This window comes from Spironucleus salmonicida, chromosome 2 (assembly GCF_000497125.1).
Source record: "Spironucleus salmonicida strain ATCC 50377 chromosome 2, whole genome shotgun sequence".
Lineage (NCBI taxonomy): Eukaryota > Fornicata > Diplomonadida > Hexamitidae > Spironucleus > Spironucleus salmonicida.
Genome location: NC_090597.1, coordinates 950,454 through 970,429, shown reverse-complemented (window position 1 = coordinate 970,429; position 19,976 = coordinate 950,454). Strand labels below are relative to the sequence as shown.

The window sequence follows — 19,976 nt, the reverse complement described above, 5'->3', positions numbered from 1 at the left end:
AGTAACCATTTTAAATTTTTAAATAGGAAAAATATTTTTTCTTGGCCCCTCTCTGGGATACTATCTACTATATCAGATTTTACCATTCGCATTGCGAGTAATAAAACAATAGTCCATTTTCAAAATGCAAATATTCTGTGTGTACCTTCTTGATGGTGACTTACTACTTGCTTACTATTTGATTTCTTCAAACATGTTTTCCTTGTAGTCTATATTTATATTGATATTATCATTAATTGTTTTACTTTTGGTAATTGCATTTATTCAATCTGATATTTTATAGTAAATCACTTGATACATTATTCAAGACTCTGATATCTAATTTATCATTGAACTCATTGAATTTTAAATTTTACTATTTAATTGTATTGTATATTAGTTAAAACTTTTATAATTGGTTTAATCTAATTTATTTATTAGAATAAATTATTTAGTATTTGTTTTATTACATTTATTATATATACGCGATATCTAACTATATTCGTTTTTGTATTACTTAATATTCATATTTAGATCATTGCATTATTGTTTAGATTTACTATTTTAAAAGCTTTGTTTTTATAAAATCAAGATCCTCTTCTAGTATCTGTAATAAATCTTGTTTTAAGTATTTTAATTTTTGTATTTATAATTTTATCTTGCTTGAATATTACTTCTCTGTCATGGCTGATCAAGCTTTGTTAATAACTTCTAAATATAAAAACACCAGTTATGTATTTTAAAAAATACGATATTAAAAATTAAAATATAATTATGAATTTGATATATTCGATTTGGGCGACCCAATGGAAATACAATCTCTAAAGAGATCATATTTCCCTTGACCTGCTCACGCTGAGGGTGTTTAGCAAGATTATTTAATATGGAAGACACAAAGTATTTTTAAAAATGACTTGTTTTAAGTATCGGAGCTATATTTTTTAATAATTATATGAACACTAATACGTTTATAGGGTAGTGCTATACTAGCAAAAAAAATATGAAATGTGATTATGTAATTGAATGATATAAATTCTTTCTCAATTTAATAAAATGATGTTTCGTATTTCAATATGGCTTTTCATATTTTTGCTAAGTATACTTGGCACTGAGTTCGGTTACTTACCTATTTCATTATCCTGAGCGCAGAGACCCACCTGGAAACGATCGCTAGAGCTAACCTGCGCTGACAGATCCAACCTACTGCCTAGGATGACAGCAAAAGTATTGCAGCGCGGCCCAGACCAACTTCCCGGAGGCTGCCTAGCTCAATGAGGCCCTTGAGGTGGATAGCTTGTGTGTGCTTCTAAGAGTATTCTAGGCCAGCTGGGAAGCGTACTTATTTATTAGCAGCGTTGGGCGTGGTAAGAGACTTCAAGGCCTGCTTGCTGCCGTGCAGAGTGCGCGTTCGGGAGGTGTTATTACCGCGTACCTGCATATCCCAGTTCCCTGCTCCAAGGCCCTCTCAGTGTACCGCGCTGGTACCAGTGCGCATGGAACCCTCATGCAGTTCCGGTCCAGGGGTCCATTCGGAGACGTATCATATCTACATATACAAGCAACAAAACACTGGAAAAACTGCTCTCACAAGTATATACTTTATAAATCTAAATACATTATTCCATTTTTAGTTTATGGATATAATAACTTATATACTATACTAAGTAATATTCAATAAATTCGAAACTGATAATTTATTCTATACCGCGGTTATTCTGCTATAATACATGCATCCATCCATGCAAAATGAGCGAATCCGGAACATGTAGTAGAATTAGTACCGGCTGCAAGGCAGGATTTTACTGCCCGGCCACCGACACTACTAGAGTTAGTTGCATCGCTTGCTCCGATGACATAAAACTCGACCAAGGCTGCTACTGTGTGGACAATACAGTTAATACCCATTGTAGAGAGTGCACAAATAATACGTGCTCAAGATGCATTACTGGAAGTTTTCTAGAAGGAGATAAATGCACTATATGCTCAAAGGGGTGCGGTAAGTGTACGAGCCCTGATTCATGCGAGGCTTGCGATGAGGGCTACACCATGGAAAAGAATATATGCGTTAGAGTTTGCAATTCTTTAAAAGACTGCGAAGATGAATTTTAGACATTCTGCGACTTGACCGTAAATCGCTGCGTGAAATGCGAATCAAATTGTCTTTTTTGCTCCTCAAAAACAGTATGCAACTTCTGTACTCCAGAAACTTATACTACGACGATAGACGGAAGGTGCACGGCCATCTGCACTAGCCTATAAAGTGGCTAATACTGCAAGAATGGCGTTGCCACATCGTGCGCGGAAGGGCTTGATTCTGCCTGCAGGTGCGGAGCGGTTAGAAACTGTGCTTCCTGTAATGATAAAAAGACTGCCTGCGAGACATGTTTGCCCAATACAGTGAAGGCGAAAGACGGTACGTGCAGTGAATGTGCGGAAGGGTATGAAATTCTAGCCATTATGTGCTGGGCCAAGTAGGGCGGAGTCTAGCAGAATAAAATAGGTGGTGGTGCGATTGCCGGCATTATTATAGGGGTTTTGGCGGTTGCTAGTGCAGTTGGTGGCGGCTTGGCATACTACTTCATCAAGAAGGCCAGGAAGTGATAGAATTTCGGATAATATGGGTAAATGACCACCTGTCCCCTTTAACGGTTCTGGAGCTGATACCGTACGGATTTGAGCAGCAGACTCGGGGAATAAGGGAAAGTGGAAATGCTCGTACTGGGTACAACTGTGCTCCGGAGAGGCGCAATAATTACTGCTGGCTGGAAGATGCAGGCTGATAACTCAAAGTATCAATCACCCACTGTCTTGTCTGTGGCTTTGCATACTCTGTGCATGCTAGTATGGTATAGCTGGCCGTGCAGGGCGAGTGCTGGCCGCTAGTGGACTTCTGTGGTCGTCATAGGGTTTCATAATTATTATAATACGTTAGTGTCTAATATTAATTGGAGCGGAATTTTAATTTTGGTATCTAGTTTATATAATATGCAGGATACTAATCGCATCATGAGCTTAGCTCTGGATACCCAACCTAGTCCCAACTTAGCAAAATAGAAAAACATGAACCCCCATTTGTGCTCTTTAGGAGAATCATGCTACAGTTCCTCAGTTCGAAACAGAAGACCACCCGCAAGCTGTAAGGCACTGCAAAACCCTGCTATGCCGATCCTGTCTACCAGTCCCCAGCGTAGGATCCGAGAACTGTGTCATGTGCACCTACGACCCGAAGGTGGACCAGGGATGGTATGCCGACAAGATATAGATAGTAGACGGCAAGAAGTACTGATTCGCTGCCTAGGCTGCAGTCCCTTTTAGTGCCTTTATAGACGAAATCCCGTACACCGCATACGCACAACCCTGCACAAATTGTATTCGGGTGGAATGAAGGGAAGCGTGAGATAGTCTATTCGATTGTTCGACGTATAGAGAATGCTGAGCAAATGGTGCAAAGGCATACAATAACATTCCAACAAAGCACTGCACTGGTGCTATTCAAAACGCTCTGCTTTCTCGTCTGCGATATTTAGCAATTCCCGCAATGACAATGTATATATTACAACCATACACGGAGACGGCACCGCAAACTACAATTATTTTCAGGAGGGTGTTCCAACTACTTGTGTGGAAGGTATTGACCCGGACGGTGAGTGCTATGCCGTAGAAAATGAATCTCATACAGCGACGCTCAATATGGGTGTAAGGACTGTTTGCCGAATGTCCTTATGGGGATGAGGAGAAGTAGGCGGAGGAGTATGAGATAATAGATGGCTTGTACTGGAATATGAATAGGGATTCTGAGATGAATCAAATAGGTCGTGGGCGATTGCGGGCAGTGTGGTTGGCGTGTTGGGAGTAATAGGAGTCGTTGGGTAAGGTTAGCGTACTGCTATATTAGCAGCTATGCAGCTGATCCCTCTGTAATTGTTAGAAATTTTACGATTTACGAACCACTTTGCTAGCAGTCTGTGAATGTATTTAGCGTCTGGGCGTAACACAGAAAATACAGGTAGGTGGGTTGTGGTAGGTATTGCATTAGATGAATTAAGTAGTCGTAACAGGTTCGTACTTTATTATTCTAGCAGAAAACTATCCTTGTCTTAGACTAACATAGTAAACGTCACAGGGAGCTAGTTTTCTAGCTACTGTACCGAATGCATACAGGTCGACGGAAGAGTCTAGACTAAGTGGATATGCGCCATATGGGCCTTACCATACAGTAATACTACTGTAATTGTATGTCAGTGGGCTCGTCAGGTGGCTAAATTTGATTCGCTCGTTATTCTACCAAGCATTATCAATAAGCTGACCCCATCAAATAACTTTAGTAGACGCTCTCGGTAAGAGAATCGCTGCTCAAGCCCAGCCAAAACCAAGCACTCACCCAGGCAAGTAGTATGCCATTTTCATTTTTATGGCTATTATATTCATATATCTATATGGATATTTAGTTTGTTACGAAATGTTGCATAAGTAACATGCCTGCCATCATGCACTTTGTATCCTGCTTACCATTGCATGCAAAGCTTTATGGTTCAGTGAGCTTCAATATTGAAATAAATATGGTAGATCGTCAAACAAGCGAATAGTGCCTATCCCATCAGTTAATGCTTGGGTTCTTTGACTGTTAATTAGTATGCGTGATGGAGAAGAAAATATTAAAATATACTCTTGTTCTATTGAACTTTCGAGATTGATAGCGCTAGCCACCAGCACATAATATCAAAAATTCGTATGAAGGAATGCGCGCTTAGAGCATGGAGACAGAATAATGAAGAAATGTTTTTACATCCTTATTTGCTGTAAGTTGCGTAATAATGCTGTATGGCGTTGTCATAGGGTCCAGACTCTGCCATACTAGCTAAATAAGTAGTTTGGAGCGAACTGTAGGTCTCTCTGGAGGCACCTAACAAGTTAAGTTTTAATGCTAGATCTGGACATTATTAAATACTAATTCATTTACCTCTGCATCTGCCTAGCGTACGACGATGATAAACGTTGTTTAATTTAGGAAATATAACAATAATGTTTTTATATATAATAATATTTTACTTTCTATGTTTATTTGAATTATTTTTCTACTTCAGCAAGGTGAATTTAATAGCAAAACTAACTACGAAAAACAACAAAGCATAAACCAGTCATAACCATATAATTAATAATATCAGCTCATTGAGGTCATCGAGAATGACGTTCTATGCGGCCGGAATGCACCTACACCGTGAGATGAACCTGTAGCACCACAGTTCATGCATAGACCTAAGTCATGACTCCAGACACACCACAAGGCGTGTGATTCCGTGTTCCATCGCCAAGCCGTTGTTCGAGGCCCACTCCAGGATGAAGGTGGAGCTGTACGGGCTGGATGAGCGGTTGGACTAGCTGAACGGCCAGCTGGCGCTAGGGAAGACGTCTGACTTCATGTGATTGGCGTTTTAGGATGTTGCAAATTTATTCTTGTATATTAATATACTAATACATTAAGGACGTAACTTTTCACGTTAGGAACATCTAAAGTTAATATTATATACCATGCATAGAATTATAAACATCTATATCTGAACTGCAAGTAGAAATGCAAATCACAAATTTAGCGAAACAAGCAGCGTACTCTTCCAAAGTTGACATCGGGTATACCTCCCCTAACAAGGTCAGGTCTAGAACTCCTAACTAACTATGAAATATAATTTCACAATTTATTTCTGTGCTGATAAGTATTATTGGAAAACACTCGAGCTTGTTGAATTTACCAAATTAATTATATTGATTATCACTAACTTCTCGTATTTAAAAATATCAGGGTTGCTCATACAATGATTCATCTCCAATAGAAACATATGTGCCGCTGTCCCCAAACAAAATCTAGATCGGTTTAGAAATTTAATAATGATTGGTAATTTATCCCTCTAGAATACTTTAACCTTTAATGCCGCCATATTTCCCCTAAACTCAGATATCAAGTAAATTATCACTTAATGTTAGACTTCGATGTCTCAATCTCCGAATTAACCTTGGACTTCTTCATGCACCAGAAAACACCACCGGCGACTCCTCCCACCACGAGCAAAACCGCGATGATAATGCCTGCAACTGCGCCACTAGAGAGGTTGACATCGGTCTTTTCGCCCTAGAGGAAGCAGAAAGTACCCACCGCGGTGGCCCCATCCACGCAGGTAGTGCACTGTTGATTTTCTAATTTGTAGCCTGTCATGCAGGACTCGCATTTTTCCTTATCCGAACCACCGCATTTGAAGCAATTTCCAGTAGTGCCACATTTACATGCAGTTATCTGATCGGTGCCTCCACAATCCACTATATTTTCGGTCGTGCACACCTTATCATCTGTCAGTTTAACCGTGCAATCCTTCTCGCACGTCTAGTTGATGCTCATTGTGTACGAACTGGCGCAGGTGTCACACTTTTCGAGGCTTTTGGAGCATCTTGCGCACTTGGGATTGCATTTTGTACAGATCATATCGACCATCAGATAACCATCTGAGCAGGTAGAGCAGGTGTCTCCTGTAGCCTTTTTGTAGCCGGTGATACAGGTTTCACATTTTTCTTTATTGGAAGTATCGCAGGTAGCACAATTAACTGCTTCCCCGCACTTGCACTGTTTTGTCGTGTTTCCCTCACACTTAGTACAGATATTATCTTCGACGAAAAAGTTGTCCCTGCAAAGCGTGCAGGTGGCTTTATTGTCGTCGCAGTTCGCGCAGTTGTTTGGGCACGCTTCACATTTATCGTCTTCTAAAGTAAACCCAGATTTGCAGGTCACGCACTTGTCTACAGAGTCCTTACACGTAGCGCAGTTGCCGGTACAGGTTTTGCAGATCTTATCGCAGATTTGGTCCATAGCGCAGGTGCCGTCATCTGGTTTGCATAGTTTTTCGCATTTGCCGCTTTATTATACAAAGCCATCTTTGCATGCCGTGCATGTGTTTTTGTTAGTTGAGCAGGTATTGCAGTTTGCGTCGGCGCAGGCTACGCAGTTATTACCATCGATAGAAAACCGATCCTCGCAAGCGGTGCAAACGGAGCTAGAAGTACAGGTTGTGCAGTTGACAGGGCACGCAATGCAAGTATCACTCCCTGTATCTCCCCCCTTGAAAAATCCTGGCAAGCAGCTTCCGCAAACGCCAGAATTGTTAGCACCGCATGTAGTGCAATTCTCGGCCATGCCGCATTAACATTTTTAGTTAAGATTTTGAGCACATTCAGAACAGGTATTGTTGTTCATACTGAAGTTATTTTTGCATATATTGCAGATATCTTTATTTGCATCGCAATTCGCACAATTCGTAACTGAGCATGGCTAGCAGGAGGTACCTTATAGTCTAAAACCAGGACTACATTTTTTACAGGTGTTAAGTTATCCGTCGCAGTTATCGCAATTACTAGCAGTACATTTCCTGCAGTAACCACGTACAAGACCGCTTCCATTAGAACAGCTCGTACAGTGGAATGTCGTGTCTGCACACGTAGCGCAATTACTTAAGCAGGTATAACACAGCTTATTCTCGCAAAACTGGTTGCTAGCGCAGTCGGAATTAGATGTACACGCCGTAAAGCACTCATCAGAGCTCAGTTTCTCCCCTACCCTGCAACTTGTACATGCATTCTTGTAACTTGCGCAGGTGAGACATTTCGTATCGCAGTCGTCACAAGTATCGCGGTCCGTAAGGTACATTCCAGGACGGCAAGTTTCGCAAATTGCGTTACTAGCAGAGGGTCCCGAGCATGTGAGACATTCATCTTTGCAGGGCAGGCAATCAGTGAGCTTACCAGGTTAGTCTGGACAGAAACTTTTTCCTGTGCAGTTGTTAGTAGTGCTAGAGCAGGTGCCTAGCATTCTAAGCGATATGATTTTCCGTTATGCCAGGTATAAATGATTATATGGATCATTGGTAAGATTTTGTTTCTCCAATTAACTTATTATGTTATATATACTTAAAGTATCAGTGTCTAAATTTAGATACAATAGTGTGATTTGAATAAGGATAAATAATATATAAATAGTAAGTTTTAGAATTCTGAGGATTTTGAAACATATGCTATAATTAATATTCAAGAGTTTAATATATTTTTACATTTGCTAAATTTAGCATATCTAGTTTGAGAAAACGAAAGTATTTGCATTTTCATTAAAATATAGTTATTTTAATTGGTTATGTCTAGTATAGAAGTATTTTTACTGATTATATGAATAAAATATTTGGAGATTGATAAATTGTGCTTTTCTGTTTAAAAACTTAAATTAATATTAAATTAAGTTAAAAATTTCGTATTTATGAAACTTAAAATTTTAAATACTTTCATTTGGAATAAGATAAAATATTGGAAAATGATATTTTATATAATAGTATTGTTTTATATTCTCTACCCATTAGTTGAAAATGAAGATTATATAAATTTAATCTATTGAATAGTATAAACCTACACCCAAAGATTACCTTAAGGCGTGATTATTGTATTAAAAATAGTATTATACTCATACATGTTACGCTAAACCGTCCAATGGTGCTATTTCTATAATCTCAAAATATTAACACAATAGTATAATTGGTAAACTCTATATCCTATAAACAACTTAACTTATTATAATATATTTTGAAAAAGTTAAGAAAACTTCCCAGATGTCTAGCATTTGACTAGGAACCTACTAGAAGCCTGGATTTGGTAGTATAGCAACTCAGCTGAGTCTTGTTGATATAGTTTAGATGGGTGATAAAATAATAATTTCATATGTATCTATATAATAATAATAAATACTAATGTGAAAAATGAAAATACTTTTCACTTCTTGGCCTTCTTGATGAAGTAATATGCAAGGCCACCTCAAACTGCGCATAAACTACTAATACTGCGACCACGATACCTGCTACTGCGCCACCTGACAGATTTCTACCTGAATTTGCTTAATACGCGAAGCAAAAGTCCCCCAGGCTATCGTAACCGTCTTCGCAAATAGTACAGAGCCCATATTCGAATTTGAATACTTTCATGGACAACTTGCACTTTGTAGGATCCTCGCTGTTGCACTCTAAGCAATTAAGCGCAGTTTAGCATTTACAGGTGGTGATCTACTACTCGCTTCCGCAGGATACTTCCACCCTTGAAGCGCAAGCTTTTCCTTCGGTAACAGGATCGGAACAGTTCACCTCGCCGGTCTGATTGATGCTCATTGTAAACTTATCATTGCAGGATATGCACGTTTCAGTGATTTTCATGCAGGTCTTGCAGGATTAGCTGCACTTCGCACAGTCATTGCCGACACCGAAGTAACCATGTGCGCACTGATCGCAATAACCTAACCTTTACTTAGTGAATCCGGTAGGACAGGTGCCGCATTTTAATGAGTCTGAAGAGTCACAGGTAGCACAATTGACGGCTTAACCGCACTAGCATTTTGCAGTAGTATTCCCAGAACAAGTAGCGCATTAGTCGTCTTTTAAAAAGTAGCCATTCGAGCATATTTAGCATACTGCTTTGTCTTCAGGCCAATTAGCGCAGTTTGCAGTACAGGCCTCGCAGGTGGTTCCAGAAAGAATATTTCCAGGTTTGCACTCGCTACACTCAGTAGCCCTATTAACACACTGAGAACATTTACCATCGCAGGCTGTGCAGGTATTTGCGCTAATAAACTTACCGTCAGCCCAAGACAGGCAATCGCTTGAAACGACTGGTTCATGTACACTGGGTTCTCCAGCGAGCTGATTTCAGGCAGGTAGTACTACTGCATCAGTGAGGGCGAGAAGGGTGCAGGGAACGCATGGCGCGCATGAGCGTTTGTGAGACGTACTCAGACGAATTTTAGGCCTCTCCAATGGTAGCCTGTAGGATAAGTAGCTACGAGGGCGCATTTAGGTGTGGTTGTGCAATTGGTGGACGCGTTGGATTTCAGTATGGGCGTGTTCATTTAATGAATTTTGGAGCGAAATCAGAACTTGGAATGGAATAATATATAAATAATATACATTAAATAGTATAATTAGTTTATTTTTTCATGCTAATGTAAAAGAGGAACGTGATAAATTCGGTATAGCAAATCAAAAAAATGAAATTTGTTACAAGGGGAGTGGAGGAAAATACTAAAGATTTTGGTGGGTGTGCTAATTCGAGTTTAACGGTCGAAATAATGACTAAAATTGATTTATTCAAGTGGTATGTAGAGCGGATTGGTAGGATTTGAAAGTTTTGAGCAACTATAGAAGTTTACAAAATTGTAGGAAAGTAATGTATTTTTTGCATTATACTAGTTATAATAGTAATAAAATTCACAGGATTCACAAATATATTTATGTTTAGATAAAGTTCGTTTCAAAATATAGCGATAGAAATACGGTGTTTTTTGAGAATAGTATGGGAATTTTACCAATATGGAGATAACGGCCGAATTAGATTTTATTAAATTTATATAGAATAAACGTTTACAGGTAGTTCTGTATTATTAAACCATATTCAATAAATATCACAATTAAAAAATACTTTGTATTTGATATAATAACGATATTTACCTTGTTCCCCACTTCACAAAATGCTGATCACGCAGTCCAAATTTTCCAACAGAGGCAAGTTCCAGTAGCTAACTGTTAACGACCAGCAGTATTCTCTGACCGTCCATAAAATCTTCAAGCCGAGAAAATTTTTGCTGCGGCGTAACGACTATGTTGTGTCTAATCAGAGCCTCTACCAGGTGCAGTCTGACATAACTATGCCCACACTGACACCTGGATTTTCCTACAAGAAGCTCAATCAGCAAAAAGTATCTGTTGTAAAGTTTGAGTAGCCTGGAACTAGCCTGTTCTTCCCGTCTGCACTTCCCGAGCTGATAAGAATAGGCGACATCGCACACTTTACGGACATCTTCGAACCCGTATATGTTCTTATCGGATGTTTTGGCGGAAAACGTATACAAATTTACAGTTTCCTAGATTGACATTCTAATCGCTAACTATCGTCCAAGACATAGCGAAGGAGCTGTTTGCGCTCCTTTGCCAGAAAATCAGCTCGCAAAGCTGCAATCTGACATCGAGGAGTTTTATTTAGCGAAATCCCCTCAAGTTCAGCTTTAAAGCACCTCATCTAGCATCGTAAGTAAGACTTTTACCGTCCGCGCGAATTTCTATCTGCTGGAAAAAATTGTAAAAAGATCTGTTGAGTTGCAGCTGACAAGCAGCGACATCTTTTCCCTTTTCAATTCTATACATCTGTCGCAGCCATCCGAAGCCGTGAAACTCGCAAATACTCTTCTGCAGCTCAAATTTACGAGCTACTCAATCGCCGTTCAGGGCTTTGCGCGTAATTCTTCTCAGCTACTCATTGCTCTAATTCAGCACCTGAAGACCATGTTGAAGACGAAGTTTTACGACCTCATGATGGAGAATTCGCACACCGATTACTTATTTTTTATAGTTGCAAATTAGCTGCAGCGCGACGACGTGGTCATATTCCTGCAGCTGTTTTCTGACGCCCAACTGAGCATTCTAAAGGCGTTGAAGTCAAAAGGCGGCAAAATTTTGTTCGAGGAGCTGCTGCAGCGCTCTCCCAGCCCCATTTACGAGCTTTTCTTGGAGGGGGCCATCAATAAAAATCTGGACACCTGCGCGCACATCGCGCTCAGAGATGGTAGAGAAGTGGAGCAGACAGCGAGTTCGAGATAATAGAATGTACATTAAATGCCATAAAGTACTCAAATCAGCTAGAAGTAGGTCCTGGAGGCCGTGCAAAAGCACACCGCATTAGCCCCCGCAATGCTGCTGCTCAACGCGCAGGGGCTCTCGCCAGTTCATTATATCACCTCCCTTCCAGCGTTCGAATTTTTAGTCCAACAGGGCGTGGGCCTGAAGCGTATCGACGCCGGGACGTCGCTTTTCGCGCTGATGGAGCATTTGGACTTCGAGATCGTTTGGTTTCTGGCCGATCAGGGCGCTGAGGTAAGTCGAGTTTCCGCTCCTCTCCCATCCACCCCTTCCTTTTCCGCTCCACCCCTTTCTCGCTTTTTAACTACCTTCAATTTGACGCAAATAACGCAACTTTGCGACCCAAACCTCATAACTACGCTCCAGCTAACGCAGGAAATCCTGCGAATTGACAGCCGCGGAGAAATGGCAAAATTCAAGAATTTCCTCTGCAGAGAATTCATCTTTTAAAACTTTTAGACCGCGAAATTGTTCGCGACCTCGCTCGTAAACGACTGGTTTTTCGAAACGGATTTGGTGAAATTGAGCGAATTTGCGATCGAATTCGGTCTTTTTCAACATAAAAATTTGTTTGAAAATGTGAAATAAATCGTCCAATTTAACCCTCGGACTGTGACCGTTTGCGAGCGTGCGAATTACGCGCTTTGCGACGAGGATAAATTGAAGCTCATTCAGTTAGTTAACATTTACGGCGATTAGTGCTACAGTTTGGATAAGTTTGTGTGTAAATTCACGTATTTTCATGCTATTTAGAGGGTATGCATAGGAATTCTAGGAGATTAAAAAGAGGTTGCTGGGGAGTAGATTGAGGTGCTTTAGGCGAGTTTGGGATATTATGATTGCAATATGAAGGCGTTATAATACGTTATTAACGTGTTTTCCTTAACTACGCATTTGCGGTGTTTGGAGGTGATTTCAACATTTTTCAAGGAGTAGGTTACGGATGAAATGCTGATTTCGGCGTAAATCGAGGGGATTAACGTTTTGGAGTATGTCGAAAATCGACTTATCGGCAAATCTGGGACTTAGCAGTTTGGAAAATTTGTAGCTAGGCTTCGGGCGATTATGAAGTGTGAAAATGCTGAAAAATTAGTTATTAGGTAACCGAAAGTGCAGAAACTCGAAACTCCGGCGTTTTTTGCTGAGGTTTCTCCTACTATTGTAAAAGCAGCAAATCCGGTGCAGTTTTAGAACAACTTTTCTCACTGTCAGGGGTAAGTTGTCTATAACTCAGTGTCACTTTCTCTTATTTTTATTCGTTAAATTTCTAGTAGCACGGTTTAGTATCATTAGTATAGACTAGAATATGACACGGATAATTCATTTAATTTGAAAACATATTATGATAATCTGTAGATAAGAGATTCTTTAGATTTAAGCGAGCTATAGTAGTTTTAAAGGAAAAAGAGATATTAGTAGCAGTTTAGCGACATTGATAGCGCATATAAAGAATTTTCGAGGCTGATTAAAAATAAATTCTCAGCTGAGATTGTCAATCAGCGTCTGGTTTGTAGGGATATCAATATCGCATCCGTTGTCCTTTTCAGTTAAGATGTGGTCAATTTGGAAGATTTTTAAAATTTAATAACAAGCTGCAAGAACGTCTTGAACTCGACCCCGGCGTCTAGTTTGACGGAACTTTTAAATTATGCTATGAACGAAAAACTAGATTGCAGGAATATTGTTGCCTTTAATGACAGCGCAGATTTTACTAATATGTCTCCCCAAGAGCTCCAGTAACTTTTCCTCAGCACCTACTAGATCTACTACCCATTAAATCATATAAAAGATAACTAATAAGTTGTTTTAAACTATCGTGAGCTCCTACTTTAGCAGCTAAACGTTAATCTTTAGTTCGCCAATTTCTTTATAGCGCGCAAACCGCTTGATATTGCGGCTCTAGTAAATTTGCTTGGATATGAGTTCAGCGCGAGCTTCCTCTTCTAGAGCAATGTGCCAGTACGCTTGATTTTAAAGGCACCGCTTATTGAGAAAGGCGAAGTAAACTAACCATGCGAGCTGATTTCTGGTAACAATTCTCACAGAACGTACCACACGAATTTCGTTGTACAGGGCACGTTCTTTTGGCTCGAGAGCATGAACAGCAAGAGCCTGCGTGCGGAGCCGTATAGCGATTACAAGTACGTGTACAGCAACAACGAGATCCAGCTGCAGTGGCTGGACGCGTCCGGGTACGGCAAGAACGAGGTAAGCTGCCTTGTGATGTTGAAATCAGAGTGATATAACGGCGTCTGGGAAAGGATGATGTGGTATGGTATGGTATATTATATTATGTTATGTAATATTATGTATAATAATATAATATTAAGTATAGTAGTATAATATTATATATAGTAATATTATGCGCAGTGCAGTGCAGCGATTTGTATTTTTTGTAGATGCCAAAATCTGCTTTTTGCGGCAGTTGGAACACAAAATTTTCAGACAAAAAAGTGCGAAATTGGTGGTAATTTGAGCGCCTGAAGCGGTGCAGAATTACAGGGCGAATCGGGAATTTAAGGGTCAGATGCGGATTTCGATACATCTCGCTGCAACTGAGTAGTAATTTACCAGGCGAAGCGGATGTGGACGGTCGAAACTTGGGGAAATAGGAAGGGAAAAATGATAATTACTGTATAATAATGCTAGTAATGTAAATTTCAGTTTTTACATATTTGGTTGTAGTCAAAAATAGTGGATGGGGATCGTAGTTGATGATAGTATTGGGTTAATGGAGATGTGAGTTGGGTTAATAGGGAAGGGGAATATTTATATTATTGTGAAGGGGTATTGTGATTTTGATAAGAGAGCAATGTAAGTAAGGGTTTTTGAGAAACTTAGATTGGGGTTTGTTTTGGAATAATATGAAGGATATGTTAATAATAAGGTAGTATGGAGTAAAATTAGTGTGAAAAAATTCATGCAATAAATATTTAGAAATTCTATGTTTCTTTCAGAGGGTAAATTCAATTAGTAATAGATGAAATAATTAGTATAAGTTTGTAAATTCATAATAAAATCATGCAGATAATTTGCTGTGGAGAGTTTTATTTGATTTGTATCAAAAATTAGTTAATGATTGTATAGATACTACTGTAAGAAATATACTGATAGTATGTAATTAAAGATAACAAGTAAGACGTTTTTATTTTTGATAAACAATAATAATCATTAATTACCAAATATTTGAATAATTTCGTTCAATAAATGATGTCTTGATTTCCTTTTTAGAGTATTACAATTAGCTATAAATTCCTTTATATCATCACGAGTGTTAAACTTGTTTTCAGTTTTTTTTTAAAGATAGAAGATTTGGATTTAATTTAATTGACAGTCAACTATGGAAAATAAATTTATTATATGTTATACCATTATTTACCTTAAGCTTTGACGAGATTACAAAGAGTGACCTCCTCTATATCAGACCAATGATAGTTTACCATTATAAAATTTTAGTGAGAGTAATAACTATTAATATTTCTTATTAACATGAATATGCTAAAATTAATAATTTTAGTGTTTAAAAACTATAATACAAATACTTAGCAAGTTAATATGTCAAAATGCTAAAATTAACTACTATAACTATAATAATGTATTTAAAGTAGTACATTTGAGGTAGAGTAACTATAATATTTATTATATTTGCATATTGGTAAAGATAGAATATATGTGGATAATAAAACTAAAATACAATACAATTAAAAACTTAATTAATACTTATAGTCTATAAGTTTGTGAAATATAATATATTTAGATAATTAATTAAATAATATTTGTTTTTTAAGTTTTCATTTTTATACTATTATATGTATGTAAAAATCTTTATTATGTGTTCAATTTAGTTTTTAATTTGCTATAAAAACATATGATTACAAAAAACATGAAGTAAGTAACTTATGCTAACTAATCTAATATAATATATAAAAACATATACGAAAATATTGGATCTTTAACGATTAAATTCTTATAAGTGTATTAAAGTGATTATTGAAGTTTTTAAAATATCTTCCCATTCCTCATAAATGGTTTCATTCGGAATTTTGTTCGCAATTTAGTCGTTAACAGCCGAGACGCTCGGCTTCACCATTGCAAACTTTTCCTCTGATATCATCAAACTTTACTATATGGCTATTGGTACTTCCAATAATTTTACAGCTGCTGATGCTGCTGTGCAAACTTTACTACCCTATCTATCTATCGCCTCCCTGGTAGGCTTCCTACTCGCTTCTCTCACCTTCGCTCCTATTGTCAGCTGGTTAGGCTACAAGAAGACAGGCTTAGTCGGAGCTGCCGGATCTGTTATCTTCAATGTTCTCCTCTGCATCCCTTTCAATGTATACTACTGGATGGTTATGAGGCTTTTTGCCGGCTTCTTTGTCGTATTATTCTAGCAGCCCAGCATCATCATCGTCGGTGAGCACGCAGAGTCCAGCAAGAGAGGTCTCCTCGGTGTCATGTTCCAATTCAACGTCACCCTTGGTATATTGGTTGCGTCCTTAGTCTTACTTGCCATCCGTACTTATCAAGATAAATATAATGCATGGTGGGTCAACTTTGTTGTTACTTTCATATGGCCTCTCATGGGCTTTGTCTTACTCTTCTTTGTACCTGATGTCAAACCCAGAGAAGAGAAGGAAATCTCCCCCATGCTCTTGTTCAAGGAGAAAAAGTACCTCAAGGTCCTTATCCTCTCTGTCATGCTTGGTCTCAACTAATAATGTACAGGTATCAACGCCGTTATCGTCTACGCCACTGAGACCTTCAAAGATACCTTCAAAACCTCAGGGGGCGGTGTCCATCCCTTGTCCTCCGTCTTCGGCTCCATCATTATCAACGGTGTCAACTTTGTGGCTACCCTCGGCGCCCTGGCCTTCATCGAGAAGCTCGGCCGCAAGATCCTCCTCTTCGGCGGTGTCGGCATCTGCTTCGTTGCCCAGGTCGCCCTCATGATCAACTATATCCTCGCGAAATCCAATACTGCCCTTCTCATTACTGCCTCCATCTTCTTCATCATCGGGTTCGAAATTGGACCCGGTCCCATCTTTTTCGTTTTTGCTTCCGAACTATTCCCAGTTGAAGCCAAGTCTCTTCTGTCTTCAATCCTGCTCAGCTTCAACTATATCCCCAACATCTTTGTCGTTGTTCTATTCCCAATTCTTACCAAAGCGGCCGCGTGGTCTCCCTTCGTTACCTATTTGATAGTTATGGGAATCACAACCGCTGTATTGCTCTTTACCACTCCTGAGACGAAGGGCAAGACCCAGGAAGAAATCCAGATGATCCTTACCGGCTCTGCACCAGCTGCGAGCAGCGAAGCCGAGAAGGGCTCCGAGGTGAGGTTCGGCTCTGGCGTTATGACTGCTGAATGAAGAATCTATTAACTTTTAATTTATTCTAATGAACAAATTGAAATAAGTATATTATATGTATTAAATTAATAAAGAATTTTCTAATATATAAAAAGCTACAGTAATGAATTTCCTGAAAAACTATATATTTCCTTTACTTTAAATTCACTCCTATAAAGTAACAGGTTAGCTTACATTTTTAAGCTAACTTTTCGATTTTTTAAGATACCAAAACACACCTCCCCAGATACCTCCGATTATCATTATACTAGCAATGACTATTCCAGCAACTGCGCCGCCAGATAAACTATGATTTTAGTCTTCTAATATACCACCAATTCAGAAGTCGCCTATCATTTCTGCGCCTTATACGCAGGTCTTACAATCACCTTTTAGCAGCTTGTAGCTTCTCAAACAGCTTTTGCACTAGGAATTATCAGAAGGACATGTAAAGCAATTTACTTTTCCAGTACATTAACAAGCTACAATTTGAGTTTCTGCTCCACAAGATTTTGGAGTTCCATCCTCGCATACCTAATCAGCAGTTATCACTTAATCACAAATAGGCTAACATGTTTATTGAATAGTAGGTTCGTGCGAATCAGCGCAAATTACACACGTATTAGCATTATTCTGGCAGGAACGGCAAGTTGTGTCGCATTTCTAGCAGCCGCTTTCCGACATAAAGTAGCCCTATATGCACTCTGAACAAGCACCAATGTCATTTATTTTGAACACGGTCAAGCAGGTTCCGCATATTGATGAGTCTGAAGAGTCGCAGGTATCACAATTAATGGCTGCATCACACTAGCATTTTTCAGTTGCATTTCCAGAACAAGAAGTGCATGATATTCCTCATTTTAAAATAAATGGAATAGGTAACTTTATATGTATAATTCTTATCGATAGTGAATATGAGTTTCTGTTTCTATCTATTTTTACGTTATAATTAGTTATATGTTTATATGAATATATTTTAAATTGAAAAATCAGATATTAACAAAAATCTACTTTACTTATAGTACACCTAACAATGGGCACAAAAAACAAATTTTATGTTTTTTCTCTTTGCTATTAATAATCGGCGTCTAATTTAGATTCGTGTAACAACTTTGCCAGTTTTGCAAATAGATAATTGCTCAATCTGATAATATACATATATAATTAGTAACTTCAAATTTTATAATACTAATACTAATATTGAATATTTTCAGTATATAACAATACAACGAAAAATGGATAAATCACGATACCTAATTGTAAATAGTATTAGATTTACCACCATTTGCACAGAATCTATGCTTCTGCCCTAAAGTATCAAATCTATAATTTAACATATTCACAGTACTTTCTCTCAATGTATCGCTAGCGCACTATCATTATTTCACGGCATTTCACTATCATCCATTCATGAAACTGGATACATTGAAATTGCAGTTTTTATTATTTTACGTTATGATACGTTATACTGAAGAGTATATTACGCTACAATTAATATTTTGGGATTCAAAATTTTTAAAACATGCTGAATCTTTTTATTCTATAACGTAAAACAATGAAATCTATAAATTATTAAATAGAGTATAACTGAAAAGCTTACTATTACAAAACCTAGTTTGAAAATGCCACATTCCAATGAATTACATATTAAAATATTTTTCACTTCTTGGCCCTCTTGATGAAGTAATACACCAGACCTCCGCCGACAGCACCAACCACTATAAGCACAGCAATCATAATTCCGGTTACCGCGCCACCTGAGAGGTTACCAGCCTCCTTTCTGGGGATGAAGCAGAAGTCCCCTACTTTTTCAGCCTCTACTGCACAATCAGTGCAATTATCATCCTTCAAGATATAGCCAGGAAGGCAAGTTAAGCATTTATTAGTACCCCTACCAGTGCATTTTCCCACTATAAAAACATAATTACGCTTATCTATGCAACCAGTGCAAGTGTCAGGACTATCTTTTCCACATGTACAACTAGCATCTGTACATGTTCCACCCTCTGGTACTGCAGTAGCCTAACAAGTGAGGCAGTTCTAAGCAACAGGACCGCACCTGCAGGAGGTCTATTGCTTGTAGCTACCACAAGGGATAATTATGTTGTTTACGCATGCTTATAAAACCTCTATAAACCCTTTGCATTATTCCGTGCATGTCTAGTCAGTATTCATATCGTGGTAATTTTTGCATTCTTTGCACTTTGTCAAGCTAGTATATTTCTTACAAGAAGCAGGACAAGGAATACAAGTGTTCCCAGAGGTCTTTATCTCGCAGAATTAGTCGTCTTATCAAGAATTATCTGCATCGCATGCGATCACATCAGAGGCTACGCATGTGCCACCATCTAGTTTGAAGCCGGTGGCGCAGACAGTGCATTGAACCGCACTATCGCAAGTAGAGCAGTTGGAGGAGCATGCAACGCATTCGGTAGTGTCGGGGTCAAAGTAAAATTTTGGGTTGCACCCAGTGCAGACGTCAGCATCATCAGCTGCACAAGCATTGCAGCCGTCGTTACCGACAATATTGCACTAGACACAGTTTTTCTCATTAGAGGTAGTGGCATCGGATGGACATGCGTGCATAGTGGGCATGTTTTAGAACCGTTGTCGCACTTGGTTTCCATTTTTAGCAGTTTCTATTTTTAGTAATATTCTGAGTATGTAATAATACAAAATATTTTTCAGTAACTTTGATTATATAGGAAATATATATTAAAATATTTTTTGAATTAATATATAATATTAAAATCATATTGTATATCGTATGATTAGTAACAAATTTGTAACTGAACGTAAAAATTAGGATAAACTAAGACGCAGTAGCTCAGTGTAGATACCTAATGTATCTCACGCTGAAACTGAATACTTTATGAATCTGCAAAAATTAGTCTATCAATAAACGAGTATTAATTTAATATCAGATAATATTACTAATACAAATTGA

At 38.4% G+C, this 19,976-nt stretch overlaps 6 protein-coding genes and 4 pseudogenes across 6 annotated transcripts; 5 read left to right on the top strand and 5 right to left on the bottom strand. All coding sequences in view use genetic code 6, as the record gives it.

Annotated features, from left to right (window-relative positions):
* Positions 1–1,725: 1,725 nt before the first annotated feature.
* Positions 1,726–2,580, top strand: SS50377_21712 (Cysteine-rich membrane protein 1; the record flags this gene model as incomplete). Its single annotated transcript, XM_067905613.1, has 1 exon — positions 1,726–2,580. The coding sequence occupies one exon, from the start codon at positions 1,726–1,728 to the stop codon at positions 2,578–2,580; it is 855 nt and encodes a 284-aa protein (XP_067766930.1).
* A 242-nt stretch (positions 2,581–2,822) lies between these two features.
* On the top strand, positions 2,823–3,521 carry SS50377_21711 (uncharacterized protein; the record flags this gene model as incomplete). Its single annotated transcript, XM_067905612.1, has 1 exon — positions 2,823–3,521. The coding sequence occupies one exon, from the start codon at positions 2,823–2,825 to the stop codon at positions 3,519–3,521; it is 699 nt and encodes a 232-aa protein (XP_067766929.1).
* Positions 3,522–3,948: 427 nt separating this feature from the next.
* On the top strand, positions 3,949–4,518 carry SS50377_21710 (uncharacterized protein; the record flags this gene model as incomplete). Its single annotated transcript, XM_067905611.1, has 1 exon — positions 3,949–4,518. One exon carries the CDS (start codon positions 3,949–3,951, stop codon positions 4,516–4,518), a length of 570 nt encoding a protein of 189 aa, XP_067766928.1.
* Positions 4,519–5,944: 1,426 nt separating this feature from the next.
* SS50377_21709 (Cysteine-rich membrane protein 2) lies at positions 5,945–8,068 on the bottom strand (the record flags this gene model as incomplete). Its single annotated transcript, XM_067905610.1, has 1 exon — positions 5,945–8,068. One exon carries the CDS (start codon positions 8,066–8,068, stop codon positions 5,945–5,947), a length of 2,124 nt encoding a protein of 707 aa, XP_067766927.1.
* A 704-nt stretch (positions 8,069–8,772) lies between these two features.
* Positions 8,773–9,695, bottom strand: SS50377_21708 (Cysteine-rich membrane protein 1; annotated as a pseudogene).
* Positions 9,696–10,513: 818 nt separating this feature from the next.
* SS50377_21707 (Hypothetical protein) lies at positions 10,514–13,919 on the top strand (annotated as a pseudogene).
* Positions 13,920–14,878: 959 nt separating this feature from the next.
* SS50377_21706 (Myb-like DNA-binding domain-containing protein) lies at positions 14,879–15,121 on the bottom strand (the record flags this gene model as incomplete). The annotated part of the gene is made up of 1 exon (XM_067905609.1): positions 14,879–15,121. One exon carries the CDS (start codon positions 15,119–15,121, stop codon positions 14,879–14,881), a length of 243 nt encoding a protein of 80 aa, XP_067766926.1.
* Positions 15,122–15,805: 684 nt separating this feature from the next.
* SS50377_21705 (Hexose transporter) lies at positions 15,806–17,050 on the top strand (the record flags this gene model as incomplete). Its single annotated transcript, XM_067905608.1, has 1 exon — positions 15,806–17,050. One exon carries the CDS (start codon positions 15,806–15,808, stop codon positions 17,048–17,050), a length of 1,245 nt encoding a protein of 414 aa, XP_067766925.1.
* Positions 17,051–17,368: 318 nt separating this feature from the next.
* Positions 17,369–17,884, bottom strand: SS50377_21704 (Cysteine-rich protein; annotated as a pseudogene).
* Positions 17,885–18,688: 804 nt separating this feature from the next.
* Positions 18,689–19,656, bottom strand: SS50377_21703 (Cysteine-rich membrane protein 1; annotated as a pseudogene).
* Between the last annotated feature and the right edge of the window lie 320 nt (positions 19,657–19,976).